At 50.6% G+C, this 27,656-nt stretch overlaps 3 protein-coding genes across 8 annotated transcripts in view; 1 reads left to right on the top strand and 2 right to left on the bottom strand.

Moving 5' to 3' along the window:
* The window catches only part of ABO (ABO, alpha 1-3-N-acetylgalactosaminyltransferase and alpha 1-3-galactosyltransferase), a 30,437-nt gene extending 23,972 nt beyond the window's left edge, over positions 1 to 6,465 (bottom strand). For 4 of the 6 annotated variants that reach the window (XM_059926004.1, XM_059926005.1, XM_059926009.1 and 1 more), the window contains exon 1: positions 6,346 to 6,465. In XM_059926004.1, the coding sequence (XP_059781987.1) occupies positions 6,346 to 6,358 (13 nt within the window). In that variant the 5' untranslated portion in view covers positions 6,359 to 6,465. Of the gene's footprint in view, positions 1 to 5,865; positions 6,316 to 6,345 lie in introns of those variants that run through there. The other 2 variants (XM_059926006.1, XM_059926007.1) reach the window with 2 other exon arrangements.
* Positions 1 to 27,656, top strand: part of RPL7A (ribosomal protein L7a) — a 307,067-nt gene that overhangs the window by 268,509 nt on the left and 10,902 nt on the right. The gene's annotated exons all lie outside the window — the stretch shown is intronic.
* SURF6 (surfeit 6) lies at positions 22,535 to 27,521 on the bottom strand. The gene is made up of 5 exons (XM_059926019.1): positions 27,204 to 27,521; positions 25,661 to 25,858; positions 25,015 to 25,103; positions 23,794 to 23,997; positions 22,535 to 23,691 (listed from the first exon to the last, which is right to left on the bottom strand). Exons 1-5 carry the CDS (start codon positions 27,400 to 27,402, stop codon positions 23,212 to 23,214), a joined length of 1,170 nt encoding a protein of 389 aa, XP_059782002.1. The 5' UTR covers positions 27,403 to 27,521; the 3' UTR covers positions 22,535 to 23,211.

Below are 27,656 nucleotides of genomic sequence, written 5' to 3'. Positions count from 1 at the left end.
GTAAGAAAGGAGGGTGAAAAGACATATAACCATATTCACTTACATTTACATTAAAAAAAAATACCTAAAAGATGGCACAAGAAATGAATAAAAACGGTTATCTATAAAGGGCAGGGAGCTGGGAACAGTGCCGGCAGAGACCAGGTAGAAGTGACACTCCTCAGTATATACCTCGAAGTATAATTTTTAGTTTTGAACCATGTAAATGTACTACCTATTCAAAATAATAACATTGGATAAACATAAAAATAAACCAGAATAACATGTTACTTTTTAAATCTTGGAGAGGGGAAAAGCCTTTCTAAGTTTGATAAAAGATTTTTTTTAAAAATAGCCCTAAATGGAGACAAATAAATATGACCCAATGAAGATGAAAGTGTTATGCATGGTTAAAAAGAACCACAAACAAAATCAAAAGAAACAAATTCAGGGGGAAAAAGTGCTTGCAACTCATATCACAAAAAGCCCTAATTCCCTTAATAATACCTCCTACGATTTAATAAATAAGAGCAATTGTTGAATTTTTTAAGGGCAAAGTATATGAGATGACAACTGATGTGAAAAAGCATTCAACCTGGGCTTCCCTGGTGGTGCAGTGGTTAAGAATCCGCCTGCCGATGCAGGGGACACAGGTTCGAGCCCTGGCCCAGGAAGATCCCACACGCCGCGGAGCAGCTAAGCCCGTGCGCCACAACTACTGAGCCCGCACTCTAGAGCCCGTGAGCCGCAACTACTGAAGCCCACGCACCTAGAGCCCGTGCTCTGCAACAAGAGAAGCCCCCATGATGAGAAGCTCGAGCACAGCAACGAAGAGTAGCCCCGGCTCGCTGCAACTAGAGAAAGCCCGCGCAGCAATGAAATTCAATCTCACGATAGGAAGAGCAGTGCAGCTAAGGATTGTACAAGACTCCAGTTTTCACCCATCGGGTGAGCAATGGGGTGTTGGCTGTGCCCTGGCAATAAGGTGCCTGCAGGAGCAGGTGAGCAGGAAGAAATAGCTGTCATCAGAGCAGGGATGCAGCAGAAGGTGACATCTCTACATCACTCATATTTTTCTTGTGACATCTCCACCTCCAGCTCTCCTCCCAGTTCTCACGAGCTTCCCTTTAGAGAAAATCTTGGAAAGGAAAGTCCTCTATACCCGAACCTTCCAACCCTTCCTCCGTCCTTTACCCTCACTAGCCAGCCTTTCACCCTGACTGCCTCACTGAAACTTCCCTTGACAAAGGCTCCAGGGATCTCAGCAGCCTTAATCCAGTGCTCTCTTCCTTGTCTGAATTAACCCATCAGCCACAGTGGAACTCTGCTCTCTTTGGTCTATTTCCCGGGCCACACCTGCCCAGCTGCCTTTGCTCTTTCTCTTCCTGTAGCACAAATGTTGGAGACTCCAGGCACAGTCCTGGGCTCCCTTCTTTTTTTATTTATTTATTTATTTATTTATTTATTTATTTATTTATTTATTTTTGGCTGTGTTGGGTCTTCGTTTCTGTGCGAGGGCTTTCTCTAGCTGTGGCAAGCGGGGGCCACTCTTCATCGCGGTGCGCGGGCCTCTCACTATCGCGGCCTCTCTTGTTGCGGAGCACAGGCTCCAGACGCGCAGGCTCAGTAATTGTGGCTCACGGGCCCAGTTGCTCCGCGGCATGTGGGATCTTCCCAGACCAGGGCTCGAACCCGTGTCCCCTACATTGGCAGGCAGATTCTCAACCACTGCGCCACCAGGGAAGCCCCTGGGCTCCCTTCTGTACCCACACTCACCGCCCAGGGGTTCCTACCTCGTACCAGAGCATTAAATATCATATTTACACTGCTGACCCTCCAGTCACTTCTGCAGCCTTCACCTCTCTGTGGACCTGTGAACTAGGAAACTGGACCATTCATGGCCACCCCCACTGAAGGCACATCAACATTATCATAGCCAAACAGGACTGTAGGTCCCCATCACCACACCACCAAGGGGGCCACTCCTCCTGTCTCATGATAGGGCATCACCATGCATCAAAAGCTCTGAGGCTGGGAATTCCCTGGTGGTCCAGTGGTTAAGACTTGGTGTTTTCACTGCTGGGGCCTGGGTTCGATCCCTGGCTGGGGAACTAAGATCCCGCAAGCAGTGCAGCATGGCCAAAAAAAAAAAAAAAAGTCTCCAAGGCATCTTTAATACTTCCTTTCCCTCCCACCCTGAATCCAATTCGCTATCACACCGTGTCAGCTCCACCTTCAAAATGTATCCCTGGTGCATGTCGTGTGGAAAAAGGTACAGCAATTCTTCAAAAAACTAAACATAGAATTCCTATATGATCCAGCAATTCCACTCACGGGTGTATAACCAAAAGAGGTAAAAGCAGAGACTCAAAGAGATATTTGGACACCCGTGTTCACAGCAGTATTTATTCACAAGAGCCAAAAAGAGGAAGCAACCTAATGTCCATCTATGGATGATGGATAAAGAAAATGTGTGGCAGCCACACAATGGGATAGGAGTCAGCCTTGGACTTCCCTGGTGGCACAGTGGTTAAGAATCTGCCTGCCAATGCAGGGGACATGGGTTGGAGCCCTGGTCTGGAAAGATCTCACATGCTGCGGAGCAACTAAGCCCATGCACCACAACTACTGAGCCTGCACTCTAGAGCACTCGAGCCACAACTACTGAAGCCCACATGCCTAGAGCCTGTGCTCTGCAACAAGAGAAGCCACCCAATGAGAAGCCCATGTACTGCGGCAAAGAGTAGCCCCTGCTTGCCAAAACTAGAGAAAAGCCCGCACGCAGCAACAAAGACTAACGCAGCCAAAAATAAATAAATAAATAAATAGCTAGATAGCTAGATAGGTAGATAGATAAAGGAGTCAGCCTTAAAAAGGCTTGTCCTGAGCTACAACACGGATGGACTTCAAGGATATTATGCCAGGTGAAGTAAGCCAGTCACCAAAGGACACATCCTGTAGAATTCCGCTTGTCTGAGGGACCTAGAAGAGTCAAATCCTCAGGGACAGAAAGTAGATGGTGGGGAGTCAGGGGCTGGAGCGGGGGTGGAGGGGAGTTCAGGTTTCCATTTGGGGAGATGACAGAGTTCTGGAGATGGATGGTGGTGATGGTTGCACAGTGTACTTAATGCCACTGAAATGTACACTTAAAAATGGCTTAAATGGTAAGTTTCTTGTTACATATTTTACCACAATAATCCTTAAAAAAAAAAAAGTGGGCAGACAAATGGGTTGGGCATGGATGCTCATCTCCTGCCCCTGATGGGGTCCAGCGGCCTGAGCCAGCTGATGGAAGAATGGGCAGAAGTCGGCCCCTGTCCAGCAAAGCCGATTCCTGACCTCGGGGACCCCCTTTGTCTGCATATCGGCATGCAGGACGGCTGGTGTTCGTAGCCCGCCTTCCCCGATCTACCCTGCCGGGTGCTGAGAGCTGGGCTATTATGTGCCAGCTGGACCATTTCTCTGCTTGTAAGTTTCCCTGAACATCCTGCGTGGTGTCCGCCTTGCCCAGTGGCACCGGGGACGTGTGTTCTGACACTTCTCTTGCCCCCTCTCTAGACGGTGTCTGGTACACAGTAGAAGCTCAATGCACAGATGTGGATGGAATCTTCTCAGCCCACACCTTGTGCAGCACAGCTGTTCCGTAGTTCAGGGCTGGGGACTGGTCTGGGTTCTGGCACTTTCCAGCTGACTTTCTGAGCCCCCCACTCCTCACCCGTCTCTGAAACAGAGCGGGCTGGCCCAGGTGAACCTGAAGTTCACAGTTTCTGTTGCAAAGTGCGAGGAGCTCTCCTCTGCTCCCAGACAAATGCAGGGCGTGTGGCCCTGGACCGGGAAGTGAACCCAGGAAGGGAGGGAGCGGCGAGGTGCGCTGGACCAGACAGAGGAGGGAGAGGTAGGGTGCTGCAAGAGACCGTGGAAAACACCTGATGTCGGAGGATCCAGAGAGACTGGAAACTGGACCACCAGGCCCCAGGGGTGGTCTGGGTGGCACCCGGGCAGGATGTCGAAAATGGTGCCAGGGAGGGAGAGGGTTTGGGGGTCAGGTGGGGAAGCGTGTCTCTAAGGCAGGCTCCTGAAGGCTGCGTGCCCTGACAAGCCAAACCACACCCAAACGTGTCCCTGGGCTGCTGCTGACAGATTAAGTCAAATGAACAGAGAACGCATTATTAGTCACTAACCAAGTAAGTAATTTAAGCCAGCGATTTTTAATTTCAAATAGTCAAAGGGCCTCAGGTGGTCCCTACGCCACCCTGAACTTCTTCCTTGAAAACAGCTGATTGGTGCCTGGGGGTGGGGGTAGGGGGGAACAGAGGGCTTTGCAAAGGAGAGTACAGGAGTCATCATTCCACAAAGCACTCATTACTCACAGGCGCTCAGGCCAGGAGGGACTTTACACAGAACGAATGGTTTTGCCCAAAGTCATGTAGATTTCATGGTAATGTCAGGGCTCAGATGCAGGCTAGGGTGATCCCCTGCCTGGCTTGCATGGGACCAACAGAGTCCCTGTTTAGGACACGGGACTAAAGTGCTAAAACCAGGACAGGCCTTAGCAAACTGGAATGAATTGGCCACCCTACCGGGTCCCTGACCTTCAGACCAGGGCTGTTGTGCCCTTGGGACTCTAAACAGAGGGCCATCCAGCCTTGTCTCCTGCTGGACGCTTGGCATCAGAACCAACACACGCCCCTGGTGGACCCCACCAAATCATGACCGTCCTCGGGGCCGTGGTCACCACCTTCCCCAGGACCAGGAAACCCGGAGCCTGGGTGTCCTTTTGGGCAGCTGACTTAACTCCCAGTGTCTCATGCCCTCAGGCCATGGGATCCGGCTGGCTCTGGGCACTTGTAGCCCTTCCTATCACCCACCACCCTCACAAGGGCCTCTCTGCTTTGGTCATGAAGAGTAGACTCTGAGAACACACGGTTTCAGGGAACCAGTACAAACGTGAACCAGGAATACCCAGTGTATTCCAGTCTGTGTGGGAAAATGATTTCTTCCGGGAGCCCTGCCAGAGGCCCAGCCCCAGCCAGGTCAGTCTGGCTGCTTCCCAACAGTGAAAGAGAATTTTTGCGTTAAATGTCACAAAAAGAGGTGGCCGTGTCCTCTGGTCTTCTCTTCCAGGGAGATGTGCGCTCCTCCACACACCCAGGGGCTCCCGTTAGCAGGCGGGGACCTGGGTCCTGCCCGGGCTGAGCCCTGACCCCCTGAAGGACGGCAGAAGTCCCATCCCTCCTCGCAGGTGCTGGCACGCGCCCCCCACTCCGGCCAGGAGTGGAACAGAAGCCAGTCCTTGGAGCCAGGAGGGAACAGAAGGAGCGAGGAACCCTTGTTGGTGTTTGCGGGCCTCCCGGGACCCTCCCAGCTTCTCACCAGGGCCACCTCCTCCTGCTCGGGGTGCTGGGGGGATGTGAGCAGAGGCACAGGAGCCTTCCTAGGTGTCTGGAAAGCCCAGAGCCCCCCGGGTCACTCCCCTACCCTTCTCCACTGGTCAAGTAAAGAGAGACTCCGGGGGCTGGTCAGGGGGGTGGGTGGGTTCTAACAAGTAAGACCTGAGTGGTTGGCAGGCAGCAGCAAGGAGGGGCGGGGGGCCAGGCAAAGGCTCCGTCCCTCAACCTCGGAGGCACAGACCACCCTCTGGGGAGCCTAGCGCTGCTCTGCCCCTTCCTCTTCCTCCCTCTCTCGTCCCCTCCCCTCTGCCTTTTGACCCGCAGCCTCACAAGGTGGCGCTGGGTCAGATCAGGGCTGGGTTCGTGACATCCAGGACCCAGCCTGGACCTATGGAGGCTCTTCTCCCCTTGGCCCTTTCCTCCTTCCCTCCCTGCCTCTCTCTCCATCAACACCTCCACCTCCCCCCAACCCCCGCCAGGCGCCCTGGGTTCCTACCTCCCACACAGGCACTGGCTGTGTCCAAGCTCCTGGAGGGGACTTGGACCAGGCAGTCTTTACAGCAGGAGGAAATCCTTCACTGACTGCCGGCTCTCTTCTCTGGGGCCCAGACGAGTAGAGGAAAGAGAGGGCCGGGGAGAGGGGGCAGGCGGAGGTGCTCCTACCTTCAGGAGACTCGGGCAGGAGCTTGGCACGTCAAATCAGGACAGCTCCACCAAGGCTCTGCCCTCCACCCTCCTCCACCCTGGCCACGTCCCATCTGTCCGACTTCCCGGGGGGCCAGCAGCGTCCCTACCCAAGACCACCCCCAACACACGCAAGCGCAGCTCCCCAGACCTTCTCTGCTCGTGCTGTCCTCGCCAAGGCTGGCTCTGGACCTCTGGCTCTAGTGCAGCTGGAAAAGCTGGGCCAGACGGTCAGATGCCTGGAGCGGGGCCCACAGCTCCATTCCGGGAGCCCTTGGCCCTCCCCACTCACCTCTGGGGTCCATGGCTCCTGGGACCAACCGCAGGCCAGGAGCCTGGAGGCAGAGGCGGGGATGGCAGGCAGAGGTCAGCCTGCCAGAAGCTAGACACAGCTCAGAGCTCAGGCTCAGAGCCAGGGTTACCTGAGAAAGAAAGTCCAGCTCCTTCCCCAGGGCCAGCTCAACCTGCCCATTCGTTCGGGGCGGGGTCAGGGGTCGGGGAGGAGCCTCAGCAGATTTCCTGTTTGCCCAGATCTGCCCGGTGCTGCCAGCCAGGTGGCACGACCAAAGCCAGACTTGTCGGCCGGATGCCCAAAGCCAGCTGCCCCCAACAGCCCCGGGGACGGCATCTTGCCCCCGCCTCAGATCACACAGGGGCCCGGTTGGTGGCTTCCGCTGCTCTCAGGGCCAAGCCCTGCCCCTTGCTCTGGTCCTCAAGCCCGGGTGTGTGTGTGTGTGCGGGGATCTGGCCCCTGCTCGCCTCTCCAGCTAAGCTTGTCCTCGCTCCATACCCCCACCTCTCCTTGGCCGTCTCTCCACCCTGGGGACCGCTTTTCTCACAACACCTGGCACATCACCTGCCCAACTGCCAAACAGCCCAGAGGCCCTGGACACTCTCTGGGTCCCATCATTTTCTCTGCAGGAACGTTCCTGGTCCCGGAGAATTCCAACACACAGGGATAAAGAGGAGTGTCAATGAAATTCTCAGTGGAGGCTGCTCCTGGGAGGTTGTCACCTGTGTCTTCAGGGGAGGCCCATCTGGGGTGTGGGAGCATCAGGCCCGTGGGCCCCATCCAAGAATTCAACATAGCACAGCTCAGGGGGAGGAGACAGCCCTCTCTCTGCCCCTCTCCCCCCAGCCCATGCTTCCTGTGCAGGTTCCCACCTGGTGGAGGGAGAGGCATGAGGGAACCAGGCTGGACGAGGAGCCAGAGGCTCCGACCAGTGGCTCACGCCGTCATCCTGCAACCTGGACGCTCTCTTCTCCTCTCCAACCTCCATCCCTGGGTGCCAGCCACTGGGGATGGAAGAAGGGTCCTACCACGCAGCATCCCAAGGGCATGTCCTAGCCTGTGCCAAGCTGGGAGAGGGGGGAGCAGAGCTGGGTCCACAGAGGCCCCTTGTCAGGGTCATAGGGCAGCAGGAGAAGATGAGTGAACTATTACTCAGCCATAAAAAAACCCAAAATAATGCCATTTGCAGCAACATGGATGGACCTAGAGATGATCATACTAAGCGAAGTAAGTCAGGCAGAGAAAGACAAAAATCATATGATCTAGCTTGTATGTGGAATCTTAAAAAATGATACAAATGAACTTATTTACAAAACAGAAATAGACTCACAGACATAGAAAACAAATTTATGGTTACCAAAGGGGAAAGGGTGGGGGAGGGAAAAATGAGGCGTTTGAGATTAACATATAGACACTATTATATATAAAATAGATAACCAACAAGGTTCTACTGTATAGCACAGGGAAATATACTCAATATCTTGTAATAACCTATAATGGAAAAGAATCTAAAATATATATATATATGTGTATGTATATGTATAAATGAATCTTTGCTGTACACCTGAATTAACGCAACATTGTAAATCAACTATATGTCAATAAAAATTTTTTAAGAAGCTGAAAGAGAAATCAACGGTCACCCCTATCTCTCACCATATACAAAAAATTAACTCCATTTTGAGTTAATTTTTGTGAACCTAAATATAAGAGCTTAAACTATAAAACTCAGGGGAGGGACTTCCCTGGTGGCACAGTGGTTAAGAATCCGCCTGCCAATGCAGGGGACACGGGTTTGAGCCCTGGTGCGGGAAGATCCCACATGCCGTGGAGCAACTAAGCCCATGTGCCACAACTACTGAGCCTGTGCTCTAGACCCCGCGAGCCACAGCTACTGAAGCCCATGTGCCTAGAGCCCGTGCTCCGCAACAAGAGAAGCCACCGCAATGAGAAGCCCGCGCACCGCAACGAAGAGTAGCCCCCCCTCGCCGCAACTAGAGAAAGCCCGTGCGCAGCAATGAAGACCCAATGCAGCCAAAGATAATAAATAAATTAATTAATTAATTAAATAAAACTCAGGGGAAAACATAGAGGTTTTTTGACCTTGGATTCAGTGATGGACTCTTAGATATGACTGCAAAAGCATAAGCAACAAAAGGAAAAAAGGTAAGTTGGGCTTCATCTGAATTTTAAACTTTTGTGCATCAGAGGACACTGTCAAGAGAGTAAAAAGACCACCTACAGAATGGGGGAAAATATTTGTAAATCACATATCTGATAAGAGTCCAGCGTCCAGAATATATAAAGAAGTCCCAGAACTCAACAAACAACACCCAATTTCAAAATGGACATTTCTCCAAAAAAATATATACACACATAGCCAATAAGCACATGAAAATATGCTCAACCCCACTAGCCATCGAGGATATACATACACATCAAAGCCACAATGAGACAACACTTCACACCCACTGAAATTGCTATAATCCAAAAAATGGAAAATAACCAGTGTTGTGAGTATGTGGAAAAACTGGAACCCTCATACTTTGTCAGTGGGAACGTAAAATGGTGCGGTTGCTGTGGAAAACAGTGTGGCAGTTCCCCAAAAATGTAAACATAGAATTACCATATGACCCAGCAATTCCACTCCTAGGTATAGACCCAAAGGAATTGAAAACAGATGCAAAAACAAGTACACGTACACAGATGTTCATAGCAGCACTGTTCCCAATAGCCAAAAGGTAGAAATAGCCCCAGTGTCCATCAACAGATGATTGGATGAACCAATGTGGTCTATCCATACAACGGAATGTTATTCACCCATAAAAAAGAATGAAGTACTGATACGTGCCACATCGCGGATGAATCTCAAAAACAATGTGATCAGTGAAAGAAATGAGACACGAAGGCCACTGTGACATAATTCCATTTATATGAAGTATCCAGAAGAGGGAAATCTGTAGAGATGAATGCAGATTAGTGGTTGCGGCGGTGCTGGGGTGGGGTGGGGGGAGGGGGCAGGAGGGGGAGGAGGGAATGGGGAGTAACTGCTTACTGGGTACCGCACCTTTATAGAGGGAGATGAAAATGTTCTGAAGCAAAATTCAGATGATGGCTGCAAAACATTGTGAATGGACTAGATGCTGCTGAATTGCACGCTTTAAAATGATTAATTTTGCGTTACATGAATTTCCTCTTAATATGTTTTAAAAATCAGCTGCGTTGTATTTTCTACCACTGGCTCAGGATGAATAAGTAAAGGATATTTTCTTGTCGAGCAACCATGTCTCCCAGTTCCTGAGATTGGGTTCTTCTTGCCAGGGGAAGCTTGGGCTTTGATGGTTCTGGGGATGAGACAGAGGGAGGGTCTCCAGTGCACGCCAAGCCTGGGATGGCCGGCCATCTGCTGGGGGCACCTGCATGAGTACCTGTGGGGCTGGACACTGAGATCGAGGCCTGGGGAACAGAGCGGGGACCCCCGGAGGCCCGGCCTGAGGTCAGGGCCAAGGACCGCCACGTGGCACTGTGTGGCTGAAGGAACAAAGGTCACCACGTGGCCAGGAGAGGAAAGAACGGAGCCTACTCATGGTAACGCCTCAAACTGGGCCTAGGTTCCAAATGCTAGGCACACAGGTGGGGCAGAGCCTGATCCAACGTTAGTTAAGGAAGAATATGTATGATGTTGCCCAAGCCCAGCTGGCAAGGAGCCCATCCAGCTAGGTTACGACCACGTTACAGCTCTAGTTCTTTCCTCAAACTTTCTTCCGCCACTGCCTTACCAAAGGGGAAAAGGGGGGACCCCTCCGGTCTTCTCTGCCTCTGCCCCCGGCCTGCAGGCCCCCTGCCCCAGCGGCTCTGTGGCTGTGCTCCCCGATGTCCTGGCCATACCCTTGCCCGGTGCTGCGCTAGTCAACCCAGTCTTCCCCAGCCCGTGTTCCGGCCACCCTCAGCTCCTGATTCATCAGACATTTGCCAGTGTTACAGAGGACTTTGGCCCCTGGCTCACGCTTGATCCCAGACCCGCAGGACCATTTCCTCCTCGGCTAAATAAAGAGCGTTCCCTCCTCCCCGCCCCGCTCAGCCAACCAGCACCTGTGCTGCCAGGTCACTTTAGGAGGGAGAGCCCTCTGAACGAACATCGCCCTCAGATAGAGTCCCCCCGCAAGGCCCTCCCACCCCGCCGACCTGCCCTGCCCTGCGGCTGCGAGGCCCACCAAAGCGAACTCCCTGTGGCCCCCAGAACGCCTTCATGTCTCTCCCACCCCCGCATCTGCCTCCATGCCCCTCACCTCCAGCTGGTTTCCCAGGCACCACTCCCCTGGGGGTCTTCCTGCCACCCCCGGCCTGCGTGCACTGGGCACTGCCCCACGGAAGCCCGGACCACACCGCTGAGCGGTGCTTCGCGTCCCCTATAGAATGCAAGGCCCACGGGCGGGGATGAGCTATTCTGCCATCGTGTCCCCAACAAGACCTGTTGCATAAAGTTTCGTTTACTCAGTGGCTCGGGCTGGGGGCTTGTGCGTGGCAGGCCCCGTTGGAGGCATCGGGGAGACCCGGTGAAGAACGGAGGACAAGGTCCCCCTCCTGCCCTCTGTCCCCAGCACTGCAGCCTCCATCCAGCTCGGTGTCCTTGATCCCCTCCCCCCGCCATTAGCTGGCTGTCCCTCCCCAGATGTCCACCTTCTCTGTCCCCACCCTGAGAAACACCCAGCTGGGCGGGCCACGTGCCTTCAGCACCAGCACGGGCGCCCACCCTCAAGGGCGCCTCAAGGCCTGGTCACAGCCCTGTCCCCTGTCCCGGCTCTCCCTCCCCCAGTTCCCGTCATCTGTGCCACTCTGTTGGCGCCCAGTGGATGAGCCCATTTCCTGGTGCACCCCGGGCTCTCCTCGACTCCCTGCCTTGCCTGCTCCACAAGCACGGCCGGGAGCCTCCCCTCCAGCCGGTGACTCCAGGCCTCCGCTCTTGCTGCCCCTCCCTCTTGCCTCCCATCCCCCGCCTGAGCCTCGCTCCCGCCCTGGCTGGGCCTGGCCAAGCTCCCGGACCGCCGGTATGCCTGCAGTGCCCCCCGGAACCCAGTTAACTGTTTGATTTTTTTTAAATAAGGGAAGTGCTTGTAGCAGGCTCACAATGTTTAATAAGAAGGAATAGATTCTGCTCCTAACCTTCTTGATCCCCAAGTCCCACCCCTAGAGACCACTTCCATGTTGTTCCTGATTTTTCTAGAATTTGCATCCATATTTTAATAACTTGCATCTATATCGTTCTTTATGCATCTATTTTTGGGTGTTTTTTCTTTCTCTCTGCCAGTTTTTCAGAGATATAATTGACATACAGCACTGTACACGTTTAAGGTGTACAGCATAATGATTTGACTTACATACATCATGAAGTGATTATCACAATAAGTACTGAACAGCTGTCCTCTCATAGAGACACAAAATTAAAGAAGTAGAAAAAATTTTTTTCCTTGGGATGAGGACTGTTAGGATTTACTCTTAACAACTTCTCAGATGTAACATACAGCTGTGTTAATTATATTTATCATGTTGTACATTACATCCCTAGTATTTGTCTCGCAACTGCAAGTTTGTACCTTTTGACCGCCTTCATCCAGTTCTCCCTTCCCCCACCCCCTGCCTCTGGTAACCTCAAATCTGATCTCATTTTCTATGAGCTTGTTTGTTTTGGAAGTATAATTGACCTCCAACACTGTTAGTTCCTGTTAGGCAACATAGGGATTTGGTATTTCTTTATATTTCAAAACGATCACCATGATAAGTTTAGTTACAGTGTGTCACCACACAAAGACATTCCAAAGCTATTTACTACATTCCTCCCATATATATATATATACATATATGATTATTTTAAGTTGCTGACCTCTTAAGTTCAAATGCATTTTTACAACAGCCCTGCATTTTTTTTTAAAATAAATTTATTTAATTAATTTATTTATTTTTGTCTGTGTTGGGTCTTCGTTGCTGCGCGCGGACTTTCTCTAGTTGCGGCGAGAGGGGGCTACTCTTCGTTGCGGTGCGCGGGCTTCTCATCGCGGTGGCTTCTCTTGCTGCGGAGCACGGGCTCTAGGCGTAGCCCTGCATTTTTACTACACCCACCCCCCAGCATTTGGTTTTTGACTTTATATTTTACATCTTTTTGTTTTGTGTATCCCTCAACTACTTATTTTGGATATAGATGATTTTACTACTTCCTACTAGCTTTGTACATGGTTGATTTACTACCTTTAATGTATGTTTGCCTTTACCGATGAGCTTTAGTTGGGGCCCTTTCTTCTTGGCTTAGGGAAGTTCCTTTAACATTTCTTGTAAAGCTGGTTGGGTGGTGCTAAACTCTTTTAGCTTCTGTTTGTCTGTAAAGCTTTTGATCTCTCCATGAAATCTGAATGAAAGTCTTGCCAAGCACAGTATTCCTGGTTGTAGGTTTTTCCCTTTCATCACTTTAAATATATCCTGCCACTCCCCTCCCGCCTGCAGAGTTTCTGCTGAAAAGTCGGCTGTTAGCCTCATGGGAGTTACCTTGTAGGTAACTTGTTGCTTTTCCCTTGCTGCTTTTAATATTCTCTTTAATTTTTGCCATTTTAATTACAATGTGTCTTGGTGTGACCCTCTTTGGGTTGGTCCCATCTGAGACCCTCTGTGCTTCCTGGACCTGGATGTCTGTTTCCTTTCCCAGGTGAGGGAAATTTTCAGCTGTTATGTCTTCAGATATGTTCTCAGCCCCTTTCTCCCTTCTTCTTCTGGTACCACCTATAATCATGGCTTTTTTTCTATGTCCCTTGATGTGCTTTTAGGAGTGCTTATTCTTTTCATATGCTACTTCTAATTTTATTTAATTTCTGTGATGATTTCTTTTTCCCCCACTCTTTCTCTGAGTTTAACTTTCAGTTTTAAATCCTTCTGTTGACTGTTTCCTCCATAAGCTCATGTTTTTCTGCTTTGGGTTTTGTTTTACCAAGAAGATTGCTTCATTTTTTTTTTTTAATTCATGGAGAAATATTTGAAGAAAATTTCATCTGTTCTATGGCATAAGTTTTTTGGCATGGGTTCTTCACCTGACATGAGTTTCACCTGTTCTTTTCCCCTTTTTAATCTTGTAATATCATTACATAGGTCCTATGCTAATTCCTCTTTTGAAACTCATCCATAAATAAGGTATTTCCTGGCATAGATATTTGCACAAGTGTCATTGTGGGAGGGAACAAGATCATAATTAAGGGTAACAAGGGTTTTCCTAAGATGTAAATTCCTTCAGCCTTTACATCCCTGAGTCAGAGAGAAAAGGAAGCTGTAGGATTGTTCCCAGTGCAATATCTCTCTAATCCCAGCCCCCAACACAGACAGTCCTGCAAATATACCTTATCTTTGTGCGTCTTCACCCAGCATCCCACCCTCTGCTTCTCGGAAGCAAACCTCCACACAGGCTCCGACTGCCATATCACCCATCACATCCTCATTGCTAGAGCAGGATTTTGTGTCTGCACCTTGGAGACGGGGACTCCCCAGTGCTTCCAGAGACCTGGAGGCAAGTACATGCCCTCCTCACTTCATTTTGCTCCCCTGACGCATCTCTACTGTTTTTCACACCCTGCCCACCTATTGTATGGTCCAGGATACTAAATGCCTCTTTAGATACCTCTAAGAGTTTGTTTTGTTTGTTTGGGTTTTTTTTCCTATTTGGCTTTTGGTATTTTCTGAAAGGAGAACAGAGGAAATGCCAACTTTAGACGGACATCTTCAAGTTGGATGTGCCCTAATATCTTTTTAATAAATCCCCTTTCTGCTTAAATCAACAGAGTTGATTGCAACTAAGAGCTCTGATTGATACAGAAATTTGTACCAAGAGTCGTGGTAGGCAACATTTGCTCAGGAGGTGCTGGGGCTCTTATGAACAGCCTGGCTCTCTCTTTCTGGGCACTGGGTAGAACTGCATTTAGGTGCCTGCTGGAAGCGAGGGGCAGCCATGTAACTTGTTTTGGGCAGTGAAATGAGACCAGAAGTGACACGTGACACTTCCAGAGAAAAGCATTCAGTTTCAATGATCAACCTGTTTTTTCAACTAATAAACTTTATCTTTTTAAGAGCAGTTTCAGGTTCACAGAAAAATTGAGCGGAAAGTACAAAGAGTTCCCATAGACCTCTTGGCTCCACACACAAAACCTCGCCCACTACTGGCATCCTGAACCATAGAATATGGTCAGTGAACCTACACTGACACGTCATTATCACCCAAAGTCCACAGTTTACATCAGGACTCTCTTGGTGCTGTACATTCTATGGGTTTTGACAACTGTGTAATGACACGTATCCACCATTATAGTATCATACAGAATTGTTTCACTGCTTTAAACATCCTGTGTGCTGTGCCTATTCATCCCTCCATCTCCCCTTAATCCCTGGCAACCACTGATCTTTCTACTGTCTGCATAGTTTTGCCTTTTCCAGAATGTCATAAATAGTTGGAATCATTCAGTCTGTAGCCTTTTCAGGTTGGCTTCTTTCACTTACTATTATGTACTTAGGGTTTCCCCCTGTCTTTTTGTAACTTGATAGCTCATTTCCTTTTAGTGCTGAATAATATTCCATTGTATGAATGAACCAACATTTATTTATCCATTCACCTACTGAAGGTCATCTTAGTTGCTAAGTTCTGGCAATTATAAATAAAGCTGTTATAAACATCCCTGTGTAGGATTTTGTATGGATATAAATTTTCACTTCATTTGGGTAAATACTAAGGAGTATGATGGCTGGGTCATATGGTAAGAGTATGTTTTGGGGCTTCCCTGGTGGCGCAGTAGTTGAGAATCCGCCTGCCAATGCAGGGGACACGGGTTCGAGCCCTGGTCTGGGAAGATCCCACATGCCACGGAGCAACTAGGCCCGTGAGCCACAACTACTGAGCCTGTGCGTCTGGAGCCTGTGCTCCGCAACAAGAGAGGCCGTGATAGTGAGAGGCCCGCGGACCGCGATGAAGAGTGGCCCCCGCTTGCCGCAACTAGAGAAAGCCCTCGCACAGAAACGAAGACCCAACACAGCCAAAAATAAATAAATAAATTAATTAATTAAATAAATAAATAAACCCAAAAGTTAAAAAAAAAAAAAAAAAAGGTGCTAAATAAATGTTTAAAAAAAAAAAAAAAAAAAAGAGTATGTTTTGTTTTGTAAAAAACTGCCAAACTGGGCTTCCCTGGTGGCGCAGTGGTTGAGAGTCCGCCTGCCAGTGCAGGGGACGCGGGTTCGGGCCCTGGTCTGGGGGGATCCCACATGCCGCGGAGCAGCTGGGCCCGTGAGCCACAATTGCTGAGCCTGCGCGTCTGGAGCCTGTGCTCCGCAGCGGGAGAGGCCGCGATGGTGAGAGGCCCGCGCACCGCGATGAGGAGTGGCCCCCGCTTGCCGCAACTGGAGAAAGCCCTCGCACGGAAACGAAGATCCAACACAGCCATAAATAAATAAATTAAAAAAAAAAAAAAAAAAACTGCCAAACTGTCTTCCAAAGGGGCTGGACCACTTTGCGTTCCCACCGGCAATGAATGAAAGTCTGTGTCACTCCACATCCTCACCAGCATCTGGTGTTGTCAGCGTTCTGCATTTTGGTCATTCTAATAGGTGTGTTAGTGATATCTAGTTGTTGTTTTAATTTGCATTTCCCTAATGACATATGATGTTGAGCATCTCGTCATATGCTTATTTGCCATCTGACTCTCTTCTCTGGTGAGCTGTCTGTTATGTCTTTTGCCCATTTTGAATCAGGTTGTTCATTTTGTGATTGCTGAGTTTTAAGAGGGTTTTGTTTTGTTTTTTGTATATTCTGGATAACAGTCCTTTATCAGATGTATCTTTTGCAAATACTTTCTCCCAGTCTATGGCTTCCCTTGGCATTGTCTTCCACAGAGCAGAAATTTTTAATGAAGTCTAGCTTATCAATTATTTCTTTCATGTATCATGCCTTTGATGTTGTACCTAAAAAGTCATCACCATACCCAAGATCATTTAGCTTGTCTACTGTTACTTTCTAGGAGTTTTATAGTTTTGAATTTTACGTTTAGATCTATGATCCATTTTGAGTTAATTCTTGTGTAAGATGTAAGCTCTGTGCATCTAGGTTCTTTTTTTTGCAAGTGGATGTCCAGTTTTTCCTGCACCATTTGTTGAAAAGACTATCTTTGTTCCATTGTATTCCTTTTGCTCCTTTTTCAAAGATTAGTTGACTATATTTTTGTGGGTGTATTTCTTTGCCCTCTATTAGATTGATCTATTTGTCTACTCTTTCACCAATACTATGCTGTCTTGATTGCTGCAGCCTGACTATAGTCTTGAAGTTGGGTGGTGTCAGTCCTCCAACTGTGTCCTTCTTTTTTAATATTGAGTGGCTATTCTGGGTCTTCTGCCTCTCCACATAAACTTTAGAATCAGTCTGTCAATGTCCAAAAACTAACTTGCTGGGAATGCACTGAGTCTGTGGATCAAGTTGGAAGAACTGACATCTTGACAACACTGAGTCTTCTGATCCGTGAACACAGAATCTCTATTTATTTAGCTCTTCTTTGGTAACTTTCATCAGCGTTTTCATATATAGATCAAATATATAGTTTGTTAGACTTATACCTAATTACTTCATTTCGGGGGTGCTAACTGCTAACCTAAAGTAATAAGACAGCCAGTTATTTTACCAACAAAAAGGGCTTATTCAGGAGCAGCAAAGAATTGTAATTCAGGACATGTAACTATGGTGAACCACATGCAAGTCTGGTAAAGCAAAGGAGAAGAAACTTTTTTTTTTTTAATTAATTAATTAATTTATTTATTTTTGGCCGTGTTGGGTCTTCGTTTCCGTGCGAGGGCTTTCTCTAGTTGCGGCAAGCGGGGGCCAGTCTTCATCGCGGTGCGCAGACCTCTCACTATCGCGGCCTCTCTTGTTGCGGAGCACAGGCTCCAGACGCGCAGGCTCAGTAGTTGTGGCTCACGGGCCCAGTTGCTCCGCGGCATGTGGGATCTTCCCAGACCAGGGCTTGAACCCGTGTCCCCTGCATTGGCAGGCGGATTCTCAACCACTGCACCACCAGGGAAGCCCAGAAGAAACTTTTATAGAGCAGAAGGGGAAGTTAGAAAGGGCTACTATAAATAAAAAGTCCAATGGAGTAAACTGGGGTTTGAAGTATAGTGGCCTTTCAGTAGCTGAGTTGTGACAGTCTGACACTGAGCTATTGCCAGGCAAAGAGAAATTCTCCCTTCCTCCTGCTGGCAGTAGTGGTGTCACTTCCTGCCCGAGATGCAAGGTACATCTCTTCCTGTTGGCATCTGTATTGACGTTGAGTGATATGTGCATGACAGCTCCCGATTCTGGCCTCCCAACTCCATTTTAGTGAGGTTTCCCTTTACAGGCACACCTCCTGTTACTGCACTTCCCTTTATTGAACTTCACAGATACTGCATTTTTTACAAATTGAAGGTTGGTGGCAACCCTGCATCAAGCACGTCTATTGGCACCATTTCCCCAACAGCATTTGCTTACTTTATGTCTCTGTGTCACATTTTGGTAATTCTCACAATATTTTAAAATTTTCAGTTATATCTGTTATGATTTGTGATCAGTGATCTTTGATTTTACTACAACAACTCGCTGAAGGCTCAGATGATGGTTAGCATTTTTTAGCAATAAAGTATTTTTAAATGAAGGCTGTACTTTTTTTTAGACATAATGCTATTGCACATTTAATAATTGACTATGTATAGTGTAAACATAACTTTTACATGCACTGGGAAACTGTTAATTTTCACGTAGTGTAAATAGCAATGTATTTTTTTGTTCTGTTTTGCTTTGTTAGCCGTGTGGCATGTGGGAATCTTAGTTCCCCAACCAGGGATCGAAACCACGCTCCCTGCAGTGGAAGCGCAGAGTCTTAACCACTGGACAGCCAGGGAAGTCCCAATGGTAATGTAGTTTTAATTTCAAAGTCCACTTGTTCATAGGAACACTCGTTAGATAAGAAAGCAATGTTTTTACGATATTTACTTTGTATCCTGCAACCTTGATACAATCATTTGTTTCAGGTTTTTCTGTCAATTCTTCTGGATGTTTACATAGACGATCATGTCATTTGCAAAGACAGTTTGATCTCTTCCTTCCCAATCTGCATGTATTTTCTTTTTCTTGTCCTATCGCACGTGCTAGGACTTCTCTATTATGACACTGAAAAGCAGTGATGAGAAGGGACATTCTTGCCTTGTTCCTGATCTTAGCAGGAAAACTTCTGAGTTTTTCACTGTTAAGTATGATGGTATCTGTACGTTTTTGGTAAATGTTCTTTATCCAGTTGAAGAAGTTTTCCTCTATTCCTAGTTGCTAAGACATATCCAGTGATCAGTCAGGCTTTAAACTACTAGTTTTATTTGTTAAAAAGTACTTTTCTTAATGCAACATAACATGACCTCTCATGAGTGACTTAGGGAAAATCTGGGATTTGTTATCTGGCTGGAGTTTAGCTGAGGGTAGCAGAAATCTAGTTAGTACCAGGGGACGGGACCCTGGATATATTGGCACACAGCTGCAAAACAACTTATCTGGAGATGTGGTCACCTGAGACAAATATCTTTTGAAGGCAAGACTTTGAGAGACTAGCTGAACACCACCTTGAAAAATGAGAAAGGCTTGAGAAACTCCAGGACTGCAGGGTGGGGCTGGTCCTTTAGCAGTGCTGGGTAGTCAATAGAAAGACAGCGATAGGCGCAAAGTCCTCAATTTTTAGCTTAAGACATGGACTGAGAATCAGGGACTTTCTATTACTCTGTAGAAAAACATCTCATATGGTTTGCAGCTGCATGATTGAGTTACCTGAAAACCAAAGTTTTAGCTAGCCCATCAGCAAATCCTATCAACAGGTGAATTCACAACCTTACCAGATCTCTCATGGGAAAGCTGGAGCGCTGATCAGTCCTCAGAATTGAAATGGGGTATCTGGGCAACATTGGATGCCTCAGGTACCCTGAATACCCAACCTCACCAAGGCTCACTTTGAGAAATCGGTCCCTCCTCCCTTGGCTGATAAGGCTGTGCCTTGCTTGAAGACTCTTATCTGAGCAAGTGACTTCCAAGGAGAAGCCAGTCTCCTCAAACTCACCCTCATCTCACCTTGTCTCTAGACTGGTAAGTACAGTCAGATCTCAGCAAGTCCAAAGTGGCCAGTTACCAAGTCAGACTCAGAAGAAGCTTTGACTAAATGAACAAGTATCTGCTGTTTTACATTTGAAAAAAATCAGGGAAGTATATGGGAGTTGATTCTAGAAGTGCTTGGTCAAGAAAGGCGGGGTGCAGTTTCAGAGGGGGCTCCACCCATAAGCAGGACTCAGTGGGCTAGCTAGGGAACTGGAAAGGATCCAATTATTTCCTCTGTTGCTTGACCAAAACCTGGAACCCACAGTGGCCCATGCTGAGGTAAGTGAACCTTCCGGAAATCCCTTGGAATAACTTAGAGGTAAGAACTCTCTCTTTCGTCTAAGTTATTCTCTACCAGTAGAGAGGCAGGCTTGTTGGAAGGTCTTAACAATGTTACCCACTCATCCACCCCACAGGTTGTCTGGGGAGGGTACAGAAGACTCATCCTTTGCGGAGGTACTAGGAAAAGCACTGTGAACAGAGCAGAGAAGCACCGCGGTGGCTCTTCCCTGAAGGCTGGATGGAATGCCACAGGAGATGCAGGGGTAGAACCATGCTCTTGGGCCAGTGCAGATCCTGGGACCTGAGGGCAGCAGGGAACATCTTAACTTCCACAGGCCACGTACGCGAGGTTCCCACAATTGTCAGGCTAGTGCAATGAACTGGGTGGGCCAACCCACGGGGGGTCTGGAGACAGCTCTCTCTCTGCCCTCTGCACCCCAACGCAGGTCTGGTGAACAGAGGCTTCACTTGGGCTACTCAGTTGCTTGTAGCCCCTCACTGAATTTCTAACCATGTGTTAGTGCAACTTCTGGAGCCCCTAAGTAGAAAGAAAGGTTGACTGGGAGCCTACTTCCCAGCCTCACCCAAAGGGACCAGTGGCACAAGACTACCCTGGCCTTGCAGGACTGCTGGAACCCCAGTTCCTGGTGAACCATGGTTCCTGAGCACGTGTCCTGGTTACGGCTATTTCCATCTGATTCACTAAGCAACAGGAGGGGGACCTTCTGACTTGGAGACTCTTGCCATTTGGTTCTGAAAATATTTGGCATTAGGCCCTTGGAAGTTTTCTCCCATGACTCTGCATTTCATCTTCTGCACTTGAGGCGCACAACACCCAAGAGGTGTGCATCTGGCCTTCTAGACTCATTCTGTAATGTTTTTTTTGTTTGTTTTTAATTTATTTAATTTATTTATTTATGGCTGTGTTGGGTCTTCGTTGCTGCACGCGGGCTTTCTCTAGTTGCAGTGAGCAGGGTCTACTCTTCGTTGCAGTGCGTGGGCTTCTCATTGTGGTGGCTTCTCTTGTTGCAGAGCACAGGCTCTAGGCACGCGGGCTTCAGTAGTTGTGGCTCTCGGGCTCAGTAGTTGTGGCTCACGGGCTCTAGAGCGCAGGCTCAGTAGTTGTGGTGCACGGGCTTAGTTGCTCCACAGCATGTGGGATCTTCCCAGTCCAGGGCTGGAACCCGTGTCCCCTGCGTTGGCAGGCGGATTCTTAACCACTGCGCCACCAGGGAGGCCCCTCTATAATGTTCTTAACCTTTTCTTCCCTGTTGTCCATATTCCATCGTCCACTATTGCCTCTGGACATGAGACGCTTCGGTTGCCGCCAAGATCACGTGCAGCGTGTCCGTGCTTCTGTGCACCATCAGCTCCCAGCCCTGGGCCGGGGGGGACATGAGTGGCCAAGCCCAGGGAGGCTGCAGCATTTTCAGTGTTTAAACTTGGATATAGGCTCTGTCTCCCACCAGGTGAAGAATTCTCTATATTTCCTCACCCTTTCTGCCCTGTATCTCCTATTGTCCAGTGCTGCTTCTAGAAATGGGGTGTCCCGGATGCCAAAGGTGTTCCTGCCACCAAAAAGCACCATCTGCTCACCCTGCACACCAGCTACGTGAAGCTGGGGACACAGCAGCACTCCAGGTTGGAGGGACGAGCTTCCTGGACTTCCAGGCTTCAGGGGAAGAGGGGGAGCACCCAATGACACACGTCCACCAGGCCTTTTGAAATGCTCCTGCAATTTCCACAGGGGGTTTATAGTCTCCCAACTCTGACTGCAACATACGGACAGTAATTCGGGAGTAACTGCTGGGCGCCGAGAGAGTGGGACAACATCCTGGAATGAGGCGCTAGGTCAAGCAAGATGGCAGGAAGTTGTGCTGCACGACGCAGTCACTTCCTAAGATGTACAACCAAGAATGGATACACATAAGCACACTTTTAAGGCTATAAAGTGCTTTTGGCACTGCCTTAGCTGTGGCCCACAAATTTTAACGCACAGCACTTTCATTATCTTTCAGTCCTAAACATTCTCTAATATCCATTAGGGATTATTCTTTGACTCACAGGTAATTTAGAAGTGTGTTTTTAAACTTCCAAACAGGAAACTTTAACAATTACCTCTGAAGTTTTTAAATTGTTCTACGGCCAGATACGATGCCGATTCTTTGAATTATGACTTGCTTTATGGACTAGGAGGTGGTCAGTTTTCACCACTGTTCCACGTGCGCTTGAGGTGCATACTGTTTTGTTTTGTTTTTAATTTTTTGCTGCATCCTGAGGCATATGGGATCTTAGTTCCCTGACCAGGGATCAAACCCGCACCCCCTGCATTGGAAGCAGAGTCCTAACCACCGGACTACCAGGGAAGTCCCGGTACACACTGTTTTTAGGTAACACTGTTCTGTGTGTCCATCAGATCAAGCTTACAAACGGTCTCGTTGAAACCTTCCCTATGCATCTGATTTTGTCTCCTTGGTGTATCAATTCCTAACGGAGATGTTAAAAATCTCCCACTTTGGTTTGTGAATTGATTTCTCCTTGTAGTGGGTCAGTTTCTGCTGGACAGATTTGAAGCTGTTCCTGGTGCAGGACTGTTCTACCTTCCAGGTGATCTGTACCCCTTTCGTTACGTGGCGACTTTTTTTCCTACTAGTGCCTTTTACCTTGAAGTCTTTTTCTTATAATACAACCACACCAGCTTCCTTTGGGTTACCATCTGTTTCTTAACTGGAGTTTAGTCAAAAGAATTTTATTAAGTTTTACTGAAATATAATCCACATACCATTAAATTCACTGAGTTTTGTCCCGTGCATTCATCCCGGCTGCCTGCGGGCGTGGACTTAACCGGGCCTCTGACTGTGCACCCTCCATCGGCCTCGCTCGGTTCTAGGTTTTACTCTTTCTCTCCTGCCTCGCCCTAGATCGGTAACTGTCTACCCCACTCCGCTGTTCCTCCTGCTCATTCACTAACACCGTTTCTATCTTTTAGTGGTTACCTTAGGATTTTTAATGTGCATGTTTACCTTAAATTCTAGGTTTCACCCACCTTCGAAATTAACTTCGAATAACTCAATTCCAGGCAGCCTGAGGACGGCCCCGCCTTCTCCCAGTTACCGAGCCCGTCAACTCCACTTCAACTCAGGCTACAGGAGCTGGGTTTTGTCCTTTCCAAGTGAGTTTGGGGCAGACACAGCAGTTCCTGCTCCTGTGAACACGGGAGAGGAAGAGGGCGCCAGGGAAGCCCCTCCAGACGCCCCCTCCCTCCTCACTGCACCCTCGCCCCCCAACCCCGCAACCTTCAGGGAGCGCTCCGGCCTCACAAGAGGAGCCTAGAGCCCGGATCTGGGTCACCCCTCCCCCGGATCTGAAGGCTCTTAAGCACGCGGCGGCGTCCGCTCTCCGCCGGGCCCTCAGGCCAGGCCGGCCCGCTCCAGGTCCTGGGGCAGGATGCGGCCCTTCTTGCGGGCCTTCTCCAGGCGCCGCTCGGCCCTGGCCGCCTTCTTCTCGCGCAGGTTCTGCCGCCGCCTGTCCTGCCGCCGCTGCATCTTCCCCACCACGTGCGCCGTGCGCTTCTCCCACGCGCGCTGCCGCTGCGCCCGCCGCTTCTCCTTGCGCTTCAGGGCCTCCTGCAGCAGGCGCTCGTCGTCGCGGATCTTCACGCCCTCGGCCTTGTACAGCACGTTGGTCCACTGCATCTTGGCCTCGAGCTCCCGGGCCTGGCCCGCGTCCTGGTCCCGCAGCTCCTCCAGCCGGGCCCGCCGCGCCTGCAGGCGCTCCAGCAGCTGTCGGTAGTTCCTGCCCGTCAGCGGCGTCAGGTTCCCCTTCAGCTTCTGCCTCTTCTCCTTCCTGCGCTGCGCCTTGCTGCCCGGCTCCTCCTCGCTCACCTCCACCTCGGGGGAAGAGGGCGACGTGAGCCGAGCGCCGCTTCCCGCCCGCCCGGGGCCCGCGCACTGCGGCCACCTCCGCCTGCCCGACGGCCACGCGGTGCTCACCTTATTGAAGAGCAGCCCCGGCCGGGCCTGCGCCTCCTCGCGGGGCGCCTCGGGAGGCGGCTCAGCGGCCTCCGCCCCCTCGGGGGCCTTGGCCGCCTTCTCCTTTGCTCTCAGCTCCCTCCGCTTCCTCTTCTTCCGGTCGCGCTCCTGCTTCCTCCGGCGTCGTTTCTCCGAAGCGGCGGGAGACAACTCCCCGGCGCTGCCCTGCGGCGCAAGCAGGTGCTCGCTCGTAAGCTTCTCCCAACCGCGGGGCCCCCAGCCTGGCACATGGAATCAGGGCAGGAAAAAGGGCCCGCCACGTGCAGCATTCCACCCGGAGGTGACCTGGCACCCAAAGTGCACCCAAAACAGGGACAAGGGGACCCCGTGAGAACCATGCCTTCTGGATCCCAGGCATCTACCATACTAGGGCACTTCCCAAACATGGTGCCTCTAAGTCTCCCCAATGACCCAATAAGGGACCTGTGATCCTCCATCATTTCAGAGACAAGGACAGGGGGCTCAGCCAAGGCCACCACCCAGATCTTGGCGTTGGGTCAGAACACTGCACCCGTGCAGACCAGTGCACGATTCTGACCCCTGCGGGGCAGACAAGAGTGCTCTGGACCACTGCAGGAAGGCAGGGCCCTTGGGCCTGTCCCAGGGGCCAGGGGACTGTCCCCACACAGCAGGAGGCTTGGGGGAGGGCCCCAGGAAAAGGGGTGGTGGCGATGCCACCACGCTGAGGCTGGTTGAGGTCCTGGAGCGTCCCATGGCTGTCACCTCGGGCTGGTCACCTCATCTCAGGCCCTGGCTTACCTCACAGGGCCGTCGAGCATTTAGACGGACAAACGTGCAGGAATTGTCGCCCAGTGTGGGTGTGTTAGCAAAATCAGCTTCCCTGAGGGAAGAGGCTGAGCCTCTCTCCAAGGCCGCAGAACAGAAGAGCCAGAAGCTCAGTGTGGCCAGCAGGAGGAGGACCCTGGGGACCGAGCTCCACAAGATGACAAGAACTACACCTGACGTCTTGCAGAAGAGAGCTGCCGAGGCCCTGGCAGCACCCGCTGCAGGGGCGGGAACAGGGGCTGACCACCCCCCTGTCAGCCCCATCCCCCCACCCCCCGCCCTGTCAGCCCCATAACAGCTGGCAGAGCTGGGGCCAACCTCAGCAAGCACCTGGGCGTCTTCTCTCCAGGCAGGGTGCGGAAACCACCACAGGACCCAGATGTCTCCTCCACCTACCTGGCCCCGCGCCTCCCGGATCTTCTCATGCAGGCGCTGCCGCAGAACGTCCAAAGCAAATAAAGAGCCAGGCTCGTTGGCCAGGCCATCTGCAAAGAAGCAGTCACAGAACCAAAAGGAGACTCCCCCACGCCCCGACCTTCCTGTGCCCTCCCCAAGGGCCCAGCTTCGAAGCCTGAGTCTCCATACACTGCCCCCTCCAGTGACCACTCATGGATCTGCAGGTCAGTTCCAGTGAATTCTACCCTACCTCTTCAAGCTGGATTGGCCTCCAGGACAGGACGTCCTCATGTAGTGCGGGCCAAACCCATCTCCCACTTCTTCCAACTTCTGCAGTGCCCCCCAGACCCAGAGGCAGCTCTCGCAACACCACTTCAGAGACGTGAGGGCAGTAAAGCTCTTCAAGCCAAGCTGCTCCAGGACCTCAGTGGGACATGGCCTTGCCCCTCGCCATCCCAGTTACTATGTGGCCTGAAACTACTGTGCACTTCCTGAGATTCCCATCCACCCCCAGAGGCCCCGTGATCTGTCCTCTGAAAACACGTTCTTCGGGAAGTCTCACACTATCTGATCATGCCGTTACGACCAGAGAGGACCACGTTTATATCTGTCCCAGATCTCAGTCGACCCTGCCCATCCCCCTCACCTGCAGGGGCCCCGGTGGAGCTGGAGGCCTCCTCCTTCTTCTCCTTGGCTGCCACTGGCGTCCTGGCTTGAGACTTCTCCGCAGGGGCCTGGGCCTTGGGTTCTGCAGTCTTCTCCTCCCGCTCCCGGGATTTCTTCTGTGCTCTCTTCCTCTTCTTTTTGGGGGGCCCAGCAGCTTCTGAGACTTGAGTTTTGCCAGCTGAAACACAAAATGAGAAAGGGCTGCCAATCCAATCCCTGTGACCCATTCAATAGGTAGGAAAGTCCTGCAAAGCCTTTGGTCCTAGAAGAATGGCAAAAGCTAATCGGGATGGGGGTTACGGAGACCCTCATCCGTTGAGCTCAGAGCCACAAACTTCCTAGAAAGCAGACTAGCCACACTCATCAAAACCCTGAAAAACACCCACACGCTGACCCAGCAGTCTGCTTGTGAGAACTCATTCTGGGTATGCAGAAAGACGTGGCCTCAGCATGTTCACCATAACATCCTTTTTTGAGTGAAAAACTAGGAAAACCTAAATATCCATCTACAGCGATAATGATGGCACCGCCAGAAAACAAACTATGATGTACCCAACAAAAAATAATGGCATAGGCTTTCATTTTAACAGATTGAGAGGGAATTCTCTGGCGGTCCAGTGGTTAGGACTCCGCGCTCTCACTGCCGAGGGCCTGGGTTCAATCCGTGGTCGGGGACCTAAGATCCCACAAGTGTGTGTGGGGGGGGAGGGCAGAAAATGTTTACATTCTAAAAGGAAAATGAGAATTGAGTACACAAAGTAGGAGCCAAATTGTTTCAGTGAGAAATACTCAGAAAAAGTTTTAGAAAAATACAGATCTAACTAGTAACTGAGTGATAAAAAAATTCACTTAACTTTATTTTTCTATGATGAACATATTTTCCTTGTATAAAAAGAAAAGGTCGTTTTCCCTCTGGTAGGTCCGTGGCAGACGCTGCCACTCTCCCCTCCTCTGCTCCAGGGAAGGCCAGTTATTGTCTGTTTCACCTACTTGTGTATCTGCCTTCTGAGGGGGCCCTTGTCACCACTGCCGTGTAAACTCCCATTAGCAGAAGCCATCTTCTTCCTTCCTTCTCCCCACACCACCACCAGGCCCATAGTAATGGGCTGAAAAAGTAATTTTTTCATCATCACTCATACCTGTCTTCCCACCCAGCGTGGAGAGCTGGCTAAGCCTGTTCACGATGCCCAACGGCAGAGCAACCGTTCCACGGGGTCACCTCCTCCAAACCCCGGCCGAGCTTCCAGCCCGGAGGGCGCACAGCTGAATCTCTCGGACTCCCAGACGGATGCCCCCAACGAGTAAGGGAAATGGCGTTGCCTTTAAGCATCACTTACAATTCTTCCCTCTAGTATTTCACAGGCTTGTTTCACGCATCTACGTGTCTACTCCACCTGAAGGCTACTCAGGTGCGGTGTGGGGCAGACACCGACCTCCGCCGCGGAGGGGAGTGGGGACGCTGGGGGGTGGAGGGGCGCCCCCTTCCGAAGCCCTCCCAGTCCCGGCCGGGGGCTGCGCTTTACCCGACTTGCGCTTCTGTGGCTCGGGGCTGGGCTGGGAGCAGATCTTCTTGGCCAGATTCTGCAGGTAGGCGTCCTTCGCGAGCAGAGAAGCCATGGCTGGAGGTTCGGGGGTCGGGCGGGGCTCGCTCCGGGGTCCTACTCGGGGGGAGGAGAACCGGGGTGCAGCGTCCCGCGCCGACACCGGAAGCCCCAGACACATACACTGCACCTGGCCGGCGCGACCCTCTCCCCTTCCGCTGCGTTCGCCGGAAACCAGCACGTGGGCAGGCGCGGCCGGCCGAGCGCCGAGCAGCCAACGCGCGACGCTCGATTAACCAGGTGGCTCCACCGGAAGAGGCGCGGGGGGCGGGGCGCAAAGCATTATGGGGCGGGGGCGGAGACCGCGCCCGGCACCCGGTAGGTGCTCGGTACCCGTAGGGGCGACAGGAACAGATCCGCAGTAATTCACTCCTC

This window comes from Balaenoptera ricei, chromosome 6 (genome assembly GCF_028023285.1).
Source record: "Balaenoptera ricei isolate mBalRic1 chromosome 6, mBalRic1.hap2, whole genome shotgun sequence".
In the NCBI taxonomy this organism is placed as follows: Eukaryota; Metazoa; Chordata; class Mammalia; order Artiodactyla; family Balaenopteridae; genus Balaenoptera; species Balaenoptera ricei.
The sequence above is the reverse complement of the archived record's forward strand: the minus strand, read 5'-3'. Positions and strand labels throughout refer to the sequence as shown.

Coding starts and splice junctions, on each gene's coding strand:
- SURF6 (XM_059926019.1), bottom strand. CDS start 27,402: ATGTGTCTGGGGCTTCCGGTGTCGGCGCGGGACGCTGCACCCCGGTTC. Junction 25,104..25,660: donor CTCCACCGGGGCCCCTGCAG/GTGAGGGGGATG, acceptor GCTTCTTTGCAG/ATGGCCTGGCCAACGAGCCT. Junction 23,692..23,793: donor CGGGGCTGCTCTTCAATAAG/GTGAGCACCGCG, acceptor TCTTCCCCCGAG/GTGGAGGTGAGCGAGGAGGA.